This window comes from Agelaius tricolor, unplaced genomic scaffold (assembly GCF_023055355.1).
Source record: "Agelaius tricolor isolate 1412-34295 unplaced genomic scaffold, bAgeTri1.0.p SCAF_22, whole genome shotgun sequence".
NCBI lineage: Eukaryota > Metazoa > Chordata > Aves > Passeriformes > Icteridae > Agelaius > Agelaius tricolor.
In genome coordinates, this window is record NW_027269282.1 from 12,379,610 (window position 1) to 12,401,173 (window position 21,564).

The 21,564-nt window shown below is 46.9% G+C and overlaps 1 protein-coding gene across 5 annotated transcripts in view; it reads left to right on the forward strand.

Moving 5' to 3' along the window:
• The window catches only part of PTPRE (protein tyrosine phosphatase receptor type E), a 92,366-nt gene that overhangs the window by 38,076 nt on the left and 32,726 nt on the right, over nucleotides 1-21,564 (forward strand). For 4 of the 5 annotated variants that reach the window (XM_071446123.1, XM_071446124.1, XM_071446121.1 and 1 more), the window contains exon 2: nucleotides 21,303-21,412. In XM_071446123.1, coding sequence (XP_071302224.1) covers nucleotides 21,310-21,412 — 103 coding nt within the window. In that variant the 5' untranslated portion in view covers nucleotides 21,303-21,309. Of the gene's footprint in view, nucleotides 1-8,888; nucleotides 8,927-21,302; nucleotides 21,413-21,564 lie in introns of those variants that run through there. The other variant, XM_071446122.1, reaches the window with a different exon arrangement.

Genomic DNA, 21,564 nt, shown 5'->3' on the forward strand with positions numbered 1-21,564 from the left:
ACTAATCCCTGCCTTCTGAGGCAATGCGTTGGAATTACTGAAGTGATAAATTTTTGCTTGGAATAATCTATTTAGCTGCTGAAATGCCAAGAGAGCTAAATTAAGCTGAAAATTAGTCATTTATCTCCCCAAAACTGTTGGAAGCAAGTGCCATGGATTCACTTTTAGGAAGAGGGATCGAAGCTTCACTTGAGCAGGTCAGTGTGTGCATCTCATTGTTATTCAGCTGTGGGAGCCAAGGGGATATAAATATCCAGGAAGGAAAACAGAAGGTCAAGTGTAAACCTCTCACATCAAAGGAGGCCATTCAGCATCTCCCAACCTTCACTCTGCTGCTCTCTGAAGAGAAAAACATTTCTTTTTTCCTTTCCTAATGCAAATAAACCAACCTAAACCTAAAATCTGTCAGTTTAGTGGGGCTAGGAATAGTAAAAGGTGGGAGTTGGGAAATGTGTGGATGGAGTGTCAGGGATGCAGGGCTGGTGCAGCCCAGGGGCAGGAGCAGTGACTGACACTGAATCCTTGTGCCATGTTTTCCTGGCAAGTGTTTTTGAGCTGTCCTCTGCTGCAGCTGGAAATGTGAGTGAGAATGTGCTGTGTTTAAATGTGATTTTTTTTCCCCCTGCAGATAATATTTCCAAGGAAACTCAAAATGTTGTGACACTCGGCGAATTAGAACTGCAGCGGAAAGAGTTTGTTTTCTAAATATAGAGCTGGTATTTAATTTATCATTCTCTCTTCTTCTTTGGGGCAAGAAAAGCTCCCTCTCCTCAAGTTTCTGAGCTGCTGAATCTGGCTATGGAGTGTGTGGGCAGCAGTGGAAGTCATTTGGAGGTTTGGAGCTTGTACATAAGTTTTCCAAGCTGTTCTCCTACCCTGCTCAAATCCTGTGGGATCCTGAGCCTGGCCACTGGAGCAGCAAACTGGGAGGGGGCTGGTAAACCTGCTAGACCTGGAGGAACCTGGAGCATCCCAATGGGAATGGGCTAAATCCTGCTTTTGGGGAGGAATCCTGCCTGCAGGGATGTCCCTGCACGTTGAAATCTGCTCTAGGACCCAATCTGCTCTTGGGAGAGCAGGACTGACTTTATGGAGATTTGGCTTTAGCCCTGTGGCCTACATTAGTGCTTTAAACCTCTTTTTTTTTTTTTTTTTCTTTTTTTTTTTTTTTTTAACAGGAGCTCTTGCAGACATGATTTGGCATTTCAATTTTGGCTGTGTGTATGCAAATATCCCTGATGGCTCTTCCTGGCTTTCTTGTCAATGGATTGATGCATTTCAAACAATTTGCACCCTTTGGCACAATTTTATGCTTTAGGGAGGTGTAACCTCATAGGATAAACATTGAATGGTTAAAAGCAAGAGGTGAAAAAGGAACATTTTGGAAAGAGGCTTAAAATAGATAAAACTTCTCTGATTGTGCCTGAATATGAAACTGAAAAAGGTTGTGCAGTAATTTCATGGTTTTATGGGAGTATTTCTACAGCTGTGAGGCCTCTGGTGCCCAGTCAGATCTCCCAAACACAACATTTATGGCACAAATGGGGTTTTGGGCAGCAGTGAGTAATGTGGAGTGTGGTGCTCAGCCTGGAGAGGAGAAGGTTCTGTGGAGACCTCCCAGCACCTGCCAGGATCTGAAGGGAGCACCAGGAATCAGAGAGAGACTTTGCATCAGGAATTGGAGTGATGGGACAGGGAGTAAGGGGTTCAAGATGGAAGAGGGGGAATTTAGGTGAGATATTGGGAAGAAATGGAGATGCCCTGGCACAGGTGCCCAGAGCAGCTGGGGCTGCCCCTGGATCCCTGGCAGTGCCCAAGGCCAGGCTGGACACTGGGGCTGGGAGCACCTGGGACAGTGGGAGGTGTCCCTGCCATGGCAGGGGTGGATCCAGGTAATCCTTAACACCCCTCCAGCCCAAACCACTTTATGATTCCATTACCTTTCAGGTTTTCAAATCTCAAAGCTGGCCAGAAAACTTATTTCCATATTGAAGGTTGCTGTTATATTTCTGTGTGAGTGAAGAAAGAAAAACCCTGCTGCAGTTCTTCAGCAGAGCCAGCAGAACCAAATCAATCCTGCCCTTGGCTGCCTGATCTGATGATCCACATTCTGCACCCCAGAGGGATTCCTGGGTTTGGAGTCAGTGGCACAGATTTTGGGGAAGGAGGGGAAGTCATTGACCTAAATATGTGTTTATCTGAGAACTACTCCTTTAAAGGAGGGTTTTAATCTTAATCTAAGTGATCTAAAATGATCTTAATCTAAGTGATCTAAATGGAGATTCCTCTCAATCAGCAGCAGGTCTGGAGATCTCCAAGGTTACAGGACCCAGTAAACTGGCAGGGATTTTTTGTGCTTTTTTCTGTGTTTATGGCACAGTTTCAGCTTATCACTGGTTTGATTGTTTATATATTTTAATGGGCATTAGTGTGAAGGTATGGAGTAAATCTGATGTTGGCCTGATATGATACTTTTCATCAGTTTTTCATTAATATTTTGGTGGTTTTTTTGCTGTAACAATTCAGATTTCCTTAACACTCAGAAGCACCACGTACAGGAACATTTATCATTACTCAGGCCACTCTGTCAATAATTTCTCCACGCTGTGAACAGAGACTTCTTGTTTTCTGCTGTTCTCACGTTTGTAAGTGGCATCTCTAATGCACTAAAGTGGCTGCAAAGGTCCTCTCTGGGGTGTATTTGAGTTTTTTTCCACTTGAACTCCCCTGCAGCTGCCTGCCAGCCTCTCACTGCACTGCTCCTGTTACCTGCCCATCCCCAGAGACCCCCGAGGCTGCTGCTTGTGCTTTGGACAAGAAATGGTGATTGCTGTGTGTGCAAAACCCTTGTTTCTTCTGCACAATCACAGCAGCCAAAAACTGGGATTTCAGCTGGGGACTCCATCCTTGCTCCCTCTTTGTCACACAGGGTGCGGCTTCAGGTGTTGTTAGTAAAGAATTTGTGAGGATGAAAATCAAATTCAAGGACAATTTCATCAAATTTTACTCTCTATGAACAAAGGATGAAAATTAAATAGCAGTTTCTTCAATTTTTACTCTCTGTGAAGGATTTTCCAGATATCAAGGACGATCAGAGGTGTATTTTGGAGGCAGAATAACGTTTTTTTTTTTTCCAGAGAGAGAACTGAGTGGAAAGGAGCAGAGGACTGGGCAAAGCAGAAAGTCTGCCTGTCACAAGGCATCCTGTATCCTGCAGAGGTGTGGAGAACAGGGGTATTTTTGCGGACAGAAGTTTTGTGCTGTCACATCAAGGAGAAAAGGAAAAAAAAAAATCACATTTTTAAGGGAAGTTTTCTGTGAACTTGCTGAAGAAACCATGAGCTTGCTGTGCTCACACATAGCAGGAGGCCCAACCCTAATTTTTGCTTCTCTAATAACTCTAGCTGCCAATACAGCTTGTGTTGTACTACTCAGCTTTGTTCTAATTAATTACTAATTGTTCAGTTCCTGCAGATCAGAGCCTGGGGCTGTTGTCATTGACAGCTGGGATGCTCAGGTGGTGATTACTGAGTTTTCAGATAGGAAAAAACCAAAGTTTAATCATGTTCCAGTAATGAAATTTATGTTTTCATTCAGAAGGAATAAAATAGACATTAGATAGAAGTTAGAGAAAAATTCCCTGTGTTTCTTGGTGCTTCAACCTTTTTCTGCCTGAAGTGTGCAGCATTAGGGGCAATTTAATTATTGGAGGCAAATTAATCTCTCTGAGTTTGTCTCACAGCTGAAAATGGAAATATTTTTCCAAATAACAGAGTTTAATGTTCAGTGTAAGATGGGCAGAGGTATCATTACACAGTTGGAATTTCTACACTAAATCATGGAATAGTTTGGGTGGGAAGGAACCTTAAAATGATCCATTCCAGCCCCTGCCATGGCAGGGACACTTCCCACTGTCCCAGGCTGCTCCAGCCTGGCCTTGGGCACTGCCAGGGATCCAGGGGCAGCCACAGCTGCTCTGGGAATTCTGTGCCAGGGCCTCCCACCCTCACAATTCTTTCCCAAAATCCCATCCATCCCTGCCCTCTGGCACTGGGAAACCATTCCCCCAACTGCAAACCCAGTTTGGCTTTGGTGGGAGCTGTGGGAAGAGCCCCCACTTCCAGCTGGGATCTGAAGGGGTAACAAATCATTATTTCACACTCACCAGGAGCCTCTGCACTGTGAATGTCACTGCTTCAAGGAATGGACAGGAATCTGTCACTGCTGAGGGCTGTGACAAAGTGAGATGTTGCTGATGATGGATGGGAGCTGAGGTGGGCACAGGGGAGGGACAGCTCTGGTGGTGGAGCTGTCAGTGCTTTGTGCAGCTCCGTGTCTGCTATCAGTGCAGCCATCAGGGATCCTTATCTTTTTGGGTAGATTTTAGCCCAGCTCTATCTCTGGTGTCAGAATCATTTATCTGAAATGGTGTTCAGCTGTTGTGTGATTTGCAGGTGATACAGAGCAACATTTTTAAATTTTCAGCTCCATTTTTAAGCTTAATTTTACCAGAAGTGGCACCAACTTGAGAAATGCTTTATTGATTTTTCTGAGCTGAATATAAAACTATTTTTAAAGCTTATTGTTTGTATCATGCAGCTGATGCTAAAGAGTGAATGGAGTGCAGGAGTTTTAAATGGAGATTACAGCATTTAAGTTGGAGATTGTGGCCACCACAATGAATTTTGAATGGAATAGGGGTGTTTTAAATGGAGATCCCAATTTTTAAGTTGGAGAATATGACCACTACAATGAATTTTGAATGGAATACAGGTGATCTAAATGGGGATCCCAACTTTTAGGATGGAGAATGTGGCCACCATAATGAATTTTGAATGAAATACAGGTGATCTAAGTTTAGATTGGAGAATATGGCCACCATAATTAATTTTGAGTGGAATACAGGTGTTATAAATGGAATTCCAACATTTAAGTTGGAGAATATGGCCACCATAATTAATTTTGAGTGGAATACAGGTGCTATAAATGGAAATTCCAACATTTAAGTCGTGTCTTCCAGCCCTGCCCCTCACTCCTTTGTTTTCCAGTTGATTTCTGGCTGCTTGGTTTCCCATCCCCACGTGCCTCAGGTAGGATTCATCTCCAAAATGATGACAGTAATTTGGTTTTCTCTTTCAGTATATTTCCACTTCTCCAAATCCAGAGCAAGCTAAAAGTTTGAGAAGTTTCCAGACTTTAAAAGATGCTCCAAAAACTCAGCTCAGACTGACAGTGCTTCATTGGGTTTTCTTGAATTTTCCCAGCCCAAGAGTGGTCTGAGCCAAAATGATGGAAAACTTAATGCAGTCCCCTAGAGGTGTGGTGAATTCCCTCAAAATCTGAATTACAGGAGGGGGTGGCAGTTCTTGCTGCATTTATTCTCCCCCAACTGCTGCAGAAACATCATCACTAAAGTCATTTTTCTCTCCAGTGGCTTTTTCAGCATGTGTCAGCATTTTCCTCTTGGGGTTTTATTGTTGATGCTGTTCCTCTTTTATGATAGGAATTCTTTTTCAGACTTGAGCAAAGAAAAATCTCCCCCCTGCCAGGAAACCCTAACCCCCTGTTATGCATGAAAAGTTGCTGATGGTTTATTCAGGGGGGGATTTGATTTTGTCACTGCAGACCAAGGGCTTCTGTTCCTGCTCTCAGCAGTGTCTGCGAAGCTGGGAATGGGAGAATTCCAGGGGTGCAAGGAAGTTCCAAGATTGCAGGGCAATTCCAGGGTTTCAGGGCAGTTGCAGGGATGCAGGCACTCAGCATTCCTGCAGTTTCTGTGCAGGAAATGCAGTGCCTGCAGCCCCAGGATTTGATGCAGGCTCCCAGAGCTGCCTGCACAACCACGCTGCAGGCTTGGCTTTTACTTTTCTAATAACTCCCAGGCTTGCTGGTTTAATTTTAATAGTAAATGCACTTTCTATTTATGTCCTGAGACTCCAGGCTGTAAAGAACTTGACTATCCCTAGAAACCCACATGGGTAATGATCTTTTTTAGAGATAAATGCCTTATTAACATGCCTGGGACTTAATAATGGATGAGAAAATCAGATGCATTTCATGTCCCAGAGCCAGATTTAGAATGAAAGCTGGTGCTGTTGATGCCATAAGTTAGTTCTGGGGAGTAAATCTCTATCTGCTAACTTTGGGAATGTCGGAGGAAAAGAGGAATAGCAAGCACTGGTGGCAGGTGCTAAATCTGTACCACAGGCCAGGCTGTTGCTTCAGTTCCTGGTGCTGCAGGAGCAGGGAGCTGCTGTCTGTGCCCACAGCAGCCATTCCAAATAAATAATTGGAATATCAGCCTCTTGATGAATGCTCAGCCAGCAACTCGTGGCAAAACAGCTGTTCCCCTGAATCCCTGCTCACATTTGCACAGGCTGCTGTTGGGACACAGCACCAGGCAGGGAACAGGTGTTCCCTGGAATTATCTGGGGCATCAGTTCAACATCTGGCAGCATTTGCTTCATTAGCTCTGTAATTGTTTTGTACTTGTTTAATTTCCCTGCTGGTCAGTGGGAAGGGCTTGGAAGAGCCAGGTTTGCACCAGGAGCTCGTGGCTGTGGTGTCAGGAACCTTTTTGCTGTCACTGCTGCTGCTCTCAGGGGACTCTGGGGAGGATGAATGTTCTGGGGTGCCTTTTGTTAGCTGGAGTTTTAGTGTTGCTTTGTGAAAAATCGGAGAGAGAGTTGTACATGTATAGAAATGCACATAAATAAATAGACACTTGCTAAGTGGAAGCTGCAGGGGGAAAGGCTGCCAAGGCTATGGATTTTTCCTGGTGTAAACTGCAGCATTGTGCTGGTTTGAAGCTGATGCTTCCTGAGAGCCCCTGGGATGTACAGAGTGAGCAGGGTCCTGTGCTCACCTCACGAGATCAGTGGCTCAGTCTGAACATCAGGAACTGTTGTTTGGCTTTAAAAATAATCCCCAAAGTGACTTTAATCGTGTTTGGAAGGATTCTGGTTCATGTTTTTGTCAGTGTGTGGATACAGCTGGCTCAGTGTGATGGAGCTGCATCCAAACACCTCCAGAGAGGGGGACTTTCCTGGGATGCTTTGGGGATTTTTTGGTGACAGCCACTCCTGCCTGGCTGCCAGCTCAGGATGTGGATGGGCCACATGGGCCAGGTCATGACAGGAGCTGAGAAAAAGATTGAGCAGAGCTGTGGAAAATACTCTGAGCCTAAAGAAAGGGGAGAACCTGAGGTGGAGGCCTTAAGGAATAATGTTAGGTGTTCCTTCAGCTTAAGGAATAATGTAAGGTGTTCCTCAGCAGGAAGAGGAGATCCTGTCTGTGTGTCTGTCTGTCTGTGTGTCTGACATCAGTAAGATGTCATCTGACCCACAAGGAGGCAGTGAAAGGACAGTCCCTGGAAGCAGAGATGTGGCACTGCAGGCCCCAGGGAGGGTCCTGCCCTGTTGTCCCTGCTGCTGCTCTGCTGTCCCTTGCCCACCCCACTTTTGGCAGCTCAGTTGTGCTGGCTCAGCCATGGGCTGGGCCGTGCCTGTGAGTTTGATCATTGAACTGGTGCAGATTTCAGGGAAAAGTGAATTTTCCTTGCTCCTCCCCCTCGTTTGCAGGGTGATGTGCAGGTGTGTTGGCGTGGGAGACAAAAGGAGTGAGAATGTGCAAAGGCTGTGCCAGCAAACCCTCTGTGCTCTAGAGCAGCTGATCCCTGTGTGCTGGCAGCAGCAGCAGCCACAGAAACCTGGAACAGCTTGGGTTGGAAGGGACCTTTAAAGGCCACCTAATCCAGCCCCCCGATGAGCAGGGACAAGGAATCACAGAATCATTTAAATTGGGAAGAGATTTGAAATCATCAAAATGATGATCCTGCTCCAATCCTGTCCAAGCTGGCCTTGGGCACTCCAGGGATGGGCACAGCCACAGCTTCCCTGGGCAACCTGTGCCATGGCCTCAGCACATTATCATCAAAAGCTTCTTCCTTTGGCAGCTCCATGGCCAGGGAAGCTGCTGGAGAAGAGTCTCAGCACTGCAGAGGTGAGGAGAGGAATTAGAAACCTGGAAACAGTGGTGCCATCACTGCTTCTCCAGTTACACAGCTAAAAATCTGTGTTGCTGTGCTTGGGAAGCAGCTGAAGGCCTACAAGCAAGAACTTTTGCAGCTCAAGGGACACATGAGACATGTGAACTCCATGAAGGACACAGGGAGGAGGAGGGGGCATGGCTGGGCTCCCTGAAGCTGCAGATCTGAGCAGCTCTGTGCTGGGAATTCCTAACCCATCCCACCAGCGAGCTGACCAGCCAAGGAAACACTTTGCTATTAACTTCCATATGATCAGCTTCCATTTCCATCTTCAGCACTGAAAAGATCCTTGTGTCTTTCAACTTGGCCAGGCAATGGATTTGAGTCTGAAAGATGTGCCAGAGGCTGTGCTGCTGAACTCCTCACAGGTATCACCCTGAAGGGTGTCCCTGGAGCTGGTTCCTGCCTGCAGGGGCTGTGGGGCTCTGCCTCTGCAGGGACCTGGAGCTCGGGGAGTCAGCAGTGAGCTGGTGCCTCTGCACCACCAGCAGTGAGACAGCTCCCCATGCACACTTAGATCCTTTATCCAACCCCAGCACTCATTCCTTGCATTGTTTGGATTTGGGTTTCTGCACTGCAGAGCTGTGCTGGACTTTGGGTACACCTGTGAGGGTTCCAACCTGCTGGGCTGAAAACCTTCAAGCCACAGCCCTGCTGCCCTCCTTCCTTCCTTCCTTCCTTCCTGTGTTGCTCCTCCTAGCGTGTTGGAGTGAATTCTCACACATGCAGCAGTGTGTTCTCCTTTTCTGACTCCACAGAGTCAGGCAAGGCACGCTTCTGCTTTTGCTTTTTCCCTTCCTCCTCTTCTCTCCTCCAAAATGAAACTGCAGCTGAAACATAAGCGTTCAGGCTGGCCATGATGCAGCAGAAAACCCTTCTGTGAGTATTTCCCCTTGGCTGTAATTAGGTTTTGTGTTCAAGGAGCAATTTTAAACATTCATCCAGAGCCATTACAAGGGAGCATCTGTGTGAGGACATGTTTTGTGCAGCTGAGGAGCAGAAGGGCCACTGGGACGGAACCAAAGGCAACTTCTCAAGTTAATTGTAAGATTTTATTGGTGTTTCACTCCACTGCTCAAGGGTTTCTCATGTGAATCAATGGCAGGCTGCCTAATTTATGTGTGAGCCCTGCTTGAAAAGCAGCCCAGATTGATTTGCTGACAGTGCATGGGGAAAGGTGACCCTAATTCGTGGCTTCAGCAGGCCTGTTGGGACAGGGGGTGCTGGAAACTTGGGAAAATGGAACTGCAAGGTTTTGCTTTGGCTTGAAAGGTTCCCCATCCCTGTTCAGTAAAATGCCATTAATTTGGGGTATGGGTATTATAAAAGATATTAATGAGACGTTAAAACCAGTCAAAGGGGTTTTTATCTGAAATGTTTGTTCCTCTAAGACTGTTTAAGCAAATCCTGGAGCTTTGTTGCCGGCCAATGTTGAATTATTTCATGAGTGCCCTGGTTAGTCTGATGAGTCTCTTTTCCTTCTCTGTGTTGGTGTTGATGACCTCAGTCCTCTGCTGAGCTTGCAGGAGAAATAGTAAATAATTCAAAGTAGAGCCTTGATGCAGAGACCTTTCCTAACTAAAATGAGACCACAAAGATGGACAGTGAGAGTACAGCAGGAGACACATTTGTGTGTGGAACAGGAGTGTGCAATGGCTGTGGCACAGACCTGACAGTAGACAACAAGTACTTAGAAAATAATCCAGTGGCTTTTCCTTCATTTTCCACCCAAAATCCCCCAGTGCCTTCGCTCAGTCTCTCAGGGGGCTGTGTGAGGTGCCCTGGGGACAGTGACAGCAGCGGGGGCGTGGAGGTGACAGCCGTGGTTGGGTGTCACAGCTGCCACCCCAGCCCCACAGTCTCAACCATTTCCTTTAGCCTGGGGACAGTGACAGTGGCCAGGGGCTTCCTGCTGACTCAGCAGTGCCAGCCTGCTGTGCCACCACTGTCCTTCAGCCCTGCAGAGTCACCCCTTTCAAGCTGGAACTCATTATCTCCATTCCATTCTGGCTGTGCTGAGCCTCTGTCTTGAACCTTTCAAGTGTCTTTAAGGCTTTTGCCTCTGATCTAGAATTCCCAGTGAATTGGGATTGTAGAGCAAGCCAGAGTTACCAGTGAGAGCCCAGGCAATTCCTAAACCTCCTGTGCCCAAAACCAGCCCAGGGTTGGGGTTACCAGTGAGAGCCCAGGCAATTCCTGAGCCTCCTGTTCCCAAAACCAGCCCAGGGTTGGGGTTACCAGTGAGAGCCCAGGCAACTCCTGAACCTCCTGTGCCCAAAACCAGGCCAGGCCTTTTCTCCCACACTCCCTTTGAATAGGTTGGCTCCTCCTTGTGGGCTCCAAAAGCTTAGTCAGAAAGCTGGGCTTAGTCAGATGTTCCTCAGAGCTGCTGGGGAGGGGGGCCAGGGCGGGCTGGCTCCTTGCTCATGATAAGCTTTGCTATATATAAAACTGCGTGGCTGGCTGCTGATAGCACTAATGAAACCCTCTGTTAACTCCTTCAGCCATCAGCAGCAGGTACAGCAGGTGGCCCTGGCTCTCCCCAAGTCGTTTTGTTAATTGGGAGCAAGTTTTTAATTGCAGGCACTCAGCCCTGCATTGCAGAACTGCTGCTGCTGCAACCCCGAATGGCAGCGATGAGGAAATGGTGAAATGGCCTGAAAAAAGGGAATAAGTCCAAGCCCAGCTGCAGGGGAGAAGTTAAAAACCCCACAAACTGAAAAGAGTCAGTTCTTCCTGCAAAAATGTCATACAACAGAGATTCACCTCAGGGGATTGATTGCACGAAATGTGGGGATTTAAATACTGCAGGCAGCTAATTCAGCTCTTCCTGGAGCTGAAGAAACGTTCTTCAGCTGCAGGAATACTTCTGGAGGAGGTTTTGTTTTGCTTGGCAGCAGCTGGCTGAGAATGGCACCTGTGTGTGGAGTCACCTGCTGGCAGCTGGCGTGTGACACCGAGCGTGGATGGGGGGCAAGGTGAGCTTAGGGGGGTGGGACACTGGAAGGGGACCTGCTGCAGGGATGGTGGCATCCAGCTCTGGGATCTGCTGTCCTGCTTCCCAGTTTGTGGCTGCCCTGCTCTGGCTGAAGCTGTTGTGAGGTGGGATTTGGTCTGAACACCCAACTCCATTTGAAAGCCACTTTGTCCTTCCCTTGTCCCAGCCCAGGTCCCATCCTTGCAGCCACATCACCACCCAGCTCTGGCAGCTTTGGCTGCCCATTCCCTGCTCCCTCCAGGAGTTTCTCCATCCCCTTTGCTGCTGAGCAGAGCAAATCCAGCAGCACTTTTCTATCAGAGCTGGCATTTTCCATCAGAGCCAGGCTGTGACTGCAGCGAGGAGCTGTCCCCTCAGAGCTGAGGTTTGCTGCTGAGGCACAACTGGGAACTGCAGCAAAGACACCAGGAAATTCTCTCTGGCCCTGAAAAGAGAAGAATCAGCTTCTCGTGAATTTTGTGGTTTCTGAAAAGACTTGTGGGTGTGTGGAGTTGGTGCTGCTGTGCAGCTGCACCTCACGAGTGGCCGAGCGTGGTTGGGTCTGTGTGTCCCCAAGGGGACATTCCTGCTGTGGTGGTGTTCACAGGGGTCCCAGGACCAGGGAAGAGATGAGAATCTTGACTCCATGTTTCAGAAGGTTGGTTTATTATTTTATGATATATATATATATATATTATATCAAAAGTGAATGATATATTAAAAGCATACTAAAAGAATAGAAGATAAGATTTCATCAGAGGGCTTGCAAGCAAGAAGAATGGAATGAATAACAAAAGCTTGTGTCTGACCAAGAGTCTGAGACTGCTGGACTGTGATTGGCCATTAATTAGAAACAACCACAGATTAGGAGACCAATCCCAGATGCACCTGTTGCATTCCACAGCAGCAGATAATTATTGCTTATATTTTGTTCTTGAGGCTTCTCAGCTTCTCAGGAGAAAAAGTCCTAAAGAAAGGATTTTTCATAAAACATGTCTGTGACACCTGCTGCTGTGAACGCTGCGGGTGGGTGAAGGAACACATGGAAAAGTGCTGGATTTGTTCTCCTCAGTAGCAAAGGGGATGGAAAGGCTCCTGGGGGGAGCAGGGAATGGGCAGCCAAAGCTGCCAGAGCCAGGTGGTGACGTGGCTGCAGGGATGGGACCTGGGCTGGGACAAGGGAAGGACAAAGTGGCTTTCAAATGGAGCTGGGGGTTCTGCAGTTCTGATGTGGGAAGAGGCTGGAGCCACCCCTGCCTTTGGGAGGTTGTGAGGGGCAGGAGATGATGTGTGAGGGGGCAGAGAGCAGCCTGTGCCAGGGATGCTGAGGAACTGGGGATTTGCTGAGAATTGGAGATTTGGAGACTCCAAAATTGGAGATTTGGATGGGCAGTTCAGACCACATCACCAGGAATGGGACAGGTCCAGCCTGTGGTGAGGGATTGGCCTTGGGGACTTGTCAAGGACCTTTTCCAAATGAGCATTTTACAGCTCTGTTGGTTTTATTTAGAATTAATCCTCTTGCACTTGTGTAAGCACCTAAATAAAACATGACTCATTTAATTAATTACACTGAAATCATGGGACTGCACAACTTCACTTTAGGTAGGAGTTATTTTATCTCCTTTAATGATTATAGCCTCACTTCATGACACAACACAAATTAACCTTTGAAAAATAGATGGTAAGGGGACTTTAGCCTACTTTTTTGTGTTTGGGGTTGTTTGGTTTTTTTATAACACAAGGAACTAGGGGAAATTTGTTGAGATTTTTGAGAATATTTAAACAACTTTCTATATGTCAGGTAGGAAATAGTGTCCTCACTGTGTTGACTTTGGAACTGTATGATGACTTCAGAAATGCACCTGCTGAGTTTTGCAGGATATTTCCTGCAAAAGGTGGTCAGGAAAGTGCAAAAAACTGGCAAAAGAATTCTTCAAAAAGTGTTGGAGGGTAAATGTACATCTGTGAGAGAATGCATTAGTCATCCTGACCTCTTTTATTGCAGCATGAAAACAGCTTTGAATTTGAAAGTACTTCTCATCTCTCTCTCTCTTTCTGAAGTAGTTCCTTCCATTTTCTTGTGTGCACTTTTCCTAATGTGGTCACCTTGTGTTGAACACTGGGGAGGCCAGCCTGGAATTCTGGGGGCACTTTGAGCCCCTTGTGACAAGAAGGACATTGAGCACATGCAGGGAAGGGAACAAAACTGGGAAGGGGCTGCAGAATCCCTGAGGGAGCTGGGCAGGGGCTGCAGAATCCCTGAGGGAGCTGGGCAGGGGCTGCAGAATCCCTGAGGGAGCTGGGCAGGGGCTGCAGAATCCCTGAGGGAGCTGGGCAGGGGCTGCAGAATCCCTGAGGGAGCTGGGCAGGGGCTGCAGAATCCCTGAGGAGCCGGGCAGGGGCTGCAGAATCCCTGAGGGAGCTGGGCAGGGCCTGGAGAATCCCTGAGGGAGCTGGGCAGGGGCTGCAGAATCCCTGAGGAGCTGGGAAGGGGCTGCAGAATCCCTGAGGGAGCCGGGCAGGGGCTGCAGAATCCCTGAGGGAGCTGGGCAGGGGCTGAGCCTGGAGCAAAGGAGGATCCCCAGGGATCTTTTCCCTCTCTGAATTCCCTTGTGCCAGGAGGGCACAGCCGGGGGGTCGGGCTCTGCTCCAGGGCACAGGGACAGGAGCAGAGGAACGGCCTCAGGCTGGGCTCAGGGTGGATATTTGGTGAAATTCCTCATGGAAAGGTTTGTCCAGGCCTGCAACAGCTGCTCAGAGCAGTTTGGAGTCCCCATCCTTGGAGGGATTTAAAATCCATGTGGATGTGGCACTTGGGGACATGGGGCAGTCGTGGCCTTGGCAGTGCTGGAAGAACAGCTGGACTCTCTCAGAGAGCTTTTCCAACCTGAAAACTTCCATGATTCTGTGATGGAGTGTTTTGATCTGACAGCTGCCTATTCCAAGCTGACCTGAGTAGTTTTAGATATAACAGCTCTGGCATTGCTTCATTCAGAGCCACTCAGGCATGGAAAAGAAATCTCTCTTTTTTTTTTTTTTTCCCCCCCTTCATTTCCAGATCTGTGGGGTTGCAGATAAGCCAGATGTGCAACACATGAGCAGGCAATGTATATTTTTTTCCCAAATTAAGGCTGCAGAGTTCATTATGCTCCTGGTTTTAATTCAGTTTATGTCACAGAATATCAACACAGCTGCTTTGAGTAATCCTGGAGAGCAGAGGAAATAAAAGGAAAGGGATCCCTGTCACCCTCAGTGCTGCTGCCTCCTGGTGACCACGGAGTAATTGGGGTTGGAGGGGACCTTTGAAGCTCCAGCCCATCCACTCCTGGCTGCATTTGTAGAAATCCCATTGATTGAAAAATTCCCCCACCGCTTTTCAAGTGGCAAAGTCACTTTGTAGGGGTGGCATGTCACCAGCAGTGTCAGTTAATCCTGGCTGCAGCAGCCCTGTTAATGCACTGCTTAATCTGCTGGTGACAACCCGTGATTTATGTTCCCAGGAGATCCCAGCCTTGCTAATTGAAATGGATTGGAAGTCGTGTTCCCCATCATGGGCTGGGTTTGGACACTCAGGGTGCTGGGAAAGACACACAGAAATAGCTGAGCTGGGTAGAATTTAAGAACTGGTGTTACAAAAGTGGTAATTTTTGTCTGCATTCGGGTATTTCTCTTTAAGTATCATTTTTTGGAACAAATAACGGATTTGCCACATCTGCTGACCTCCTCTTCCATGAAAATCAAAGCAAATATAATAATTTGTCCACCTGAATTAGACACAAAGTGACTAAATAAGCAAGACAGTCTATCAAGCTTGATTATTCCAAATGGAAATTGATTTTACACAGTTAATTGTGTGCTTTGCCTTGCTCGGTCTCTTACGTGTAAATGATTATTCTGATTTGTAATTTTTAATCTAATTATTGCCATCTCTTTGAAATGATCTTTACTGGGGCTATTTGTATAGAATACATGAGGAATTTTTACAGTCAGATATCATTTTGTGGGCAGTTATATTAAATTATAGATCATTATAAAATTATGTATTTGTCCCTTAAATTCCCTTGTTGTTTCTGAAGGGGTTGGAAACAAAGCTTGCCTGGTTTTTATTTGCAACGTTGCAAATACATTTACAGCAACGCTGAATGTGCTGTAAACAGTTCCATTAAAAATTATGGGATTTATGGTGAAATTTAATGTTCATAATGGAATGTTTTCTAGTTTATCAGTGGCTGGATTTTGAGGAATGTTTCCCAAGTGGAGAGGTCCCTTCTTGAGTTTCATGCATGGAACACATGCACAAACATCTCCACAAACTCCATTCCTTTATTTTCCTCTGGATTTCGGGATATCCTGAGTCCTGAGGAAGAATTACAAGGATTCAAAAATAAGAAAATGCAAATTCTATTTGTTTGGGTTTTTTAAAGCTCCTGAATGTTAAAGCGATGTCAAAACACGGGACTTGATCAAACTTCTGGAAACTGGATTTGGGGCTCAGTGTCTTAACTCCAAGTAGCAGATGGTTATGGAATGCTTACCCCAAGAGGAGGAATTCTGAAAAGCTGGAATTGGAAATTCTGGAATTCTGAACAGCTGGTTCCAGCTGATGGCCCATGGAGGGTGGGTGTCCCTGGTGAGCTGGGGGCAGGAGTCCAAGGTCCTGCTGCTCCTCAGACTTCAGTGCCAAGGTGGGGATGGGGATGCAGGGGCTGGCTGTGGTCAGAGGGGTCTGTGGGACCTGGCACCTCCCAGGGCTGTTTATTTTCCTTGGAAACACCAGGAATGAAGGGTTTAACTCCAGCTGGATGGGGCTTGGAGCCCCTTGGGATGGTGGGAGGTGTCCCTGCCCATGGCAGGGCTGGGAATGGGATGAGCTTTAAGGTTCCTTCCAACCCAAACCATTCTGTGATTCCAATTTATGCCCAGACATTTTAAGGTAAGAAAGAACAACTGATAAATAGGTTGAAAGCCATTTACTTAATATATTTTATCACCTGCAACACCCAAAATATGTTTAGTCTCACTGCCTCAAGTTCCTAAAAGAGAATAATTAACCAAATTGTGTTCTTAGACGTGCTCTAAAACCATTCATGGTTCCATCTTGATGGGAGTCCCTGATTTCCCCCATTCCTTTGGACAATGCAGGAGCACTTCTCTTCCCAGGTGTTTTGTAAGCACGTCATTGAAGGGAAGTTTTGGGAATGCTGCATGCAGCATGGCTTGCTTGCCCTGATGACATAATGGGGCAATAAAGCCCTAAGCACAAATGAGGTCATGGGAGAACAATTCCAGTTAAACTGTAACCTGGCACTGCCTGGGATGGGTCAGCAGACACAGTCCCTGACTCCTCTGAAGCCAGGGCTTCAGGAAAAAGAGAACAGCTGCAATCAGCCTCACTGGAAGTGGGAGCAGCTCCTGGTGCCTGGGATTCCAGCCAAGAGGGAGCTGCCGTGCCAGCTCACCTGCTCCAGGTATGGGAACCCCCAGGCAGCTGGAAAAACAGGCACTGGGGCTTGGGATTCTTATCATGGAATCACAGAATGGTTTGGGTTGGAAGGGACCTTAGAGCCCAACCCATTCCATCCCTGGGCAGGGACAACTTCCCCTGTCCCAGGGTGCTCCAGGCTGGCCTTGGACACTTCCAGGGATCCAGGAACAGCCACAGCTGCTCTGAGGAATCTTTACAGGGACCAGCAGGGTGTTGGGGTTTATGGGTGGAAACCAGGAAGAGCAAAGAGAGAGGGTGACTGTTGTCTCCTCATTTCCTTTTTGGTGTTTTGTTGGTATTTTAAATTAAACTACCAAATTTTTGAGGTTGGCGCTTGCTCCTGGTGTGGCCTATGGCTTTTGTCAGCCTGCAGTGACAAGGCTTTTGTGTCTCTAATTTTTAATTCTGTTTTCTGAATTGATGGTGCTTATCCTTGCAAATGTGACTTTTGTAGCACTGAGAGGCTGGGGCAGGGCCTGAGCTGGGGGGAAAACACAAATCCCACCATTCTCTCCACTCTCCTCTGTGTTACCTGGGGTGTTTCTCTGATTTATTTTTCCCTGCTGTAGGAGGATGCAAGGGATGGGGATCAGTTTAACCTGCTCTGAAGCAGCTGGTGCATCCTTGGGAAAAGGAGCAGGACTCAGATCTGTGGCAGGGCCACGTGACACATGGAGGTTTTGTTGGCCTATTTTCTCCAAGCCCAGGTTTTACTCTTGAGCTGTCAGGTCAGATGAGGATTCAGTTCTGCGGCCAAAATAGAAATTAGCCATGTGTGGTAATCCATTAATCCCTGGAAAGAATGCCATTTATTCACGTTTTGGGGAGCTGGGCTGTCCTCACACTGCCTCCTTGGGCTGCAGGAGCAGCTGGCCAGGGGTGTCCCAGGCTGCCCTGATCCCTGAGCTGATCCCATTGCAGCCACATTCCAGCTGCTCTGGCTCCTTGGGCAGGGAATCCATGGCTGCCCCTGGATCCCTGGCAGTGCCCAAGGCCAGGTTGGATGGGGCTTGGAGCAGCCTGGGGTGCTGGAGAGGTGAAGTCCCCTTGGTCTGTGAGGTGTCTTTTTACCCAATTGAAGAGAGAAACTTCTGAGCTTCTTTCCTTTTTAAAGGGATAAAGGATAGATTTGTCACTCCATCAACAGGGAGCACATTCCTATAGGAAGGTGTTCCAGAGCACCAATATAGAACAATAAAAATCAGTCCATGGGGTGAAACCTGAGGTGCCTGAGCCATTCAGAAGAGAATCATGGAGTCATTTCAGATGGAAAAGATCTCCAGGATCATCCAGTCCAAGCTGTGCCCCATCCCCACCTTGTCCCCAGCCCAGAGCTCTGAGTGCCAGCTCCAGGAATTCCTTGGACACCCCCAGGGATGGGCACTCCAGCCCTCTCTGGGCAGCCCCTGCCATGCCTGGCCACCCTTCCTGTGACAGAATTCCTCCTGATGTCCACCCTGAGCCTCCCCTGGCACAGTTTGAGGCCAGTCCTCTTGTCCCTTTGCTCTTTCCCTGGGAGCAGAGCCTGACTCGTTCATATCCAGGCAATAAAGGCTGGATGCAGTAGGATAGCAGTTGATAAATTCACTTTTTTTTTTTTTTTTTAAAAGCAGTTCCTATTTCTTTTTTCAGGAGTTGCCCTACAGCAGAGCTGTGTAATAATAACAGTTTGTCTCTCCCTGGATCTTTTCCTTTCCACTTTTATCAACAAGAGGCTTCTTTTGTAGCACGTGGTCGTCCTTCCCTGCTCAGCCCTGCTCTTCTCCCTGCCTGTTCTCTCAGGAGAGTTGTTGCTATTTTTTCCTTCTTGTTTTACCAGGCTGTATCATGACTTTGTGCCTTTGTGAGTGAGGGAAATGTGGGAAATGCTGCTGTGCCTGCAGCAGTGGGTTTTTGCTATTTTTTTTGGTTTTGGTTCAGAAAACGGTAATGTTGCAGACCTGTACGTGAAGGCCATAAATATAAATATAGAATAAAATTAATGGAGTTTTTGTGGGATTTTTTTTTTGTAGAACTGCAGCTTGGGCACTTTCCCATCCACCCCACTGGGAAGAGAAGGGGCAGGATGAGGGGAAACAGCCTCAAGCTGTGCCAGGGGAGGTTTAGATTGGAAATTAGGGAACAATTTCTTTGTGGAAAGTTTTGTCCAGCCCTGGCACAGCTGCCCAGGGCAGTTTGGAATCCCCATCCCTGGAGGGATTTAAAATCCATGTAGATGTGGCACTTGGGACATAAGACAGTGGTGGCCTTGGCAGTGCTGGGAATGGTTGGGTTTGATGGTCTTAAAGGTCTTTTCCAGCCTTAATTCCTTGATTTTCTGCTTGGTCCTGCTGAGCCCAGTCCTTTGCACCCACCTCAGCTGCAGCTCCTGGATTCCCCTGGAGTTTTCCTCCTCCTCTTTTCAGGAGCTGGAAATGCAAAGGGCTTTGGCCAAAACCAAAATCTCAGGATTTGCATAATCTTTGTGGCTGTGTTTATTTCTGATAAATTGAGGGGCACCACAGCGTGTGCCAGCCACCCTTTATCACATCCCTGAGAATTTGATGGTGGTTTTTTATCACATCCCAGAGAACAGATTCCAGGGGTCTGGCAGGGAATTGGCATCTGGAAAACCCTCCTGACAGGGATTTGGAGAGAAGCAACTGATGTTCCTTTCACTTTCTGCTCTCCTGGAAACCTTCCAGCAACTTCAATTATTCTGCGGGGTTTTTTTTAAGGAGCTGGATGTATTTTAAGGATGTATTTCAAGGATGAGAAAGAGAACTCAGAACTGCCTTGGAAAATCAGCCCCTGCCAGGATTGAGTACCTGAAATTCCAGTGGATTTCAGCAGCCTTTGCCGAGGGTGGGAAGCATCCCAGCATTCAGCACCGCTTCCCTGTTAATCCCACTTTTATTCTGGCTTTGTTCCACATTTCCAAATCCTTCCCTTCCCTTCCCTTCCCTTCCCTTCCCTTCCCTTCCCTTCCCTTCCCTTCCCTTCCCTTCCCTTCCCTTCCCTTCCCTTCCCTTCCCTTCCCTTCCCTTCCCTTCCCTTCCCTTCCCTTCCCTTCCCTTCCCTTCCCTTCCCTTCCCTTCCCTTCCCTTCCCTTCCCCTGTGTGTCCCAAGCTTTCTAATTATAAATATAATATAATTATAAATAGTTAATTTGGGACATTTATATAATGCTCAAAATGATGCAGGCACAGTTTGCAGTGAGGTGTTGAACACAATTAACTGTCTAATCCCAAAAATGGGATTGGGAAAGAATGGGATTGTAAAACCCCAAGAATGGGATTAGATTCTAAGACATTTAGGGTGCTTAAATTAGAAATAGTAGTAGAAGGAATTGAAGGAGTAAATTAGTAGCAAGCTGGACTGGGGGAAAAAATTAAGAAAATCAAGTTTGATGCTAATAAAATCTTAAAATATTTTTATTATTTTATAATAAATAATATTTTTAATATTTTTATTTATATTTTAAAATATTTTCTATTATTCTTTTTTCACTCATTGTATTAGAGAAAAAACAAAACCATTGAGCTTCCCAGCTGTGTATCCAAAGAATAGCAGCTGTGTGCTGAGTTTGGATTTACTCCTGGGTGTAGGACCAGGCTTTGGAGGGGCTGGGAATGACTGGGAATATTTCACTTCTGAGTAACAGCGGTGAGAGCAGTGCAAAGGTGGTGTGAAAGTTGTTGTCACGGGAGATTTCTCTATATTTGAGCTTATCCAGGGATTATTTCTGGTGGATTATCCCACTTTACATGGAAAGGCAGGATTTTTCTAATGGTTATTCTAATGACTGCCAGATTCCTGGGTTTTTTAGTGTGTTGTGAGGCAGGACTGTGTAATACCCTGTGGAAATTGTGCTGTTAAATTCAGTGTATTACCCTGGAACAGGGAGCTCTGGGGAGCAGCATTTCCAGGGACAGAATTTTAGCAGTGGCTGCAGAGCCACCATCTGGATAAACCCTGCCACAAAGCAAAGGTTGTGTGAAATTGTTTCTAAATCAAGCAGGACTGGCTAATGGCTGAGATGGGAGCCTCTCCTAATTAATCTCTTCATTAGGGATTGGATAAATCACAACAAATTAATAACAACTTTTATTTTCCACCTCTATTCAGAGGGATTGGACCTGTTTATTTGTCTCCATCTATGAGTTTCCCTGAATTAACAAACAGCACATTCTCATCACACTTTTCCTCCAATTTTCTTCACACTGGAGATTATTTTCTGGTCTCACCAATGCTGAAATTCTGTGTTTAGAAAGCAGGCTCAGCTGTGGCAAGCATTCCCCCATGGAATTCATCCATGGAGCCCCTCACCTGTGGCTGAGGGAGTCGAGTGGGATCAGGAAACTCTAAAAGTGTGTGTGTTAAAGGGACTCAGAGCTTTCTGGTGTTACTGGGCTGCTTGTGGTAAAAAACTTTTCCTCTTTGTTATGAATTTTCCTCTTACCTCTGGGAGTGACTCCCAGGATTGTTTCCTCAGTGTCCTCAGATGGCTTTTTTTATGGAGGGAGCATTTTTGCCCTGCTTTCTGGTGTTGTCTGTGAACCATGGCTGAGTGTTGCCATTCTGTTGTTGGATTTAAAACCTCCTTAATGAATTTTTGGCGTGCACAAGTTGTATTTTCTTTTTCTTTTTGCATCAAAACTGAACATTCAGTGCTGAGGTGATGGGAGAGTATAGAACAGAGTATAAAACATTGCTTTGACTTAGCTTCCTTCTGGCACGAGGGGAAAAAAAAAACAAAACATGATATCAATTTGACCTGAAAATTTATCTTCTGCTTTGCTTCCTTGCAGGTCCAGGATGGAACATTCCTGCTCGCTCCTGCTGCTCTGTGTTAGTTTCATTTTTGCACGAGCTCTGCCACCCAATGGAACAGAACTGCCCAAAACAACCACAACCACCAGTAAGGAGTGGCCTGGGGGGCAGGATGGGCACGGCCCTCGGGGGGTGTCCCTGGGGGCTCAGTCCAGGGGGTGTTTGCAGGACTCTGACCCCACTGGCACAGCTCTGAGGGTGCCAGGTGTCCTCTGGGCTCGGTTGGCACTGGCTGGTGTT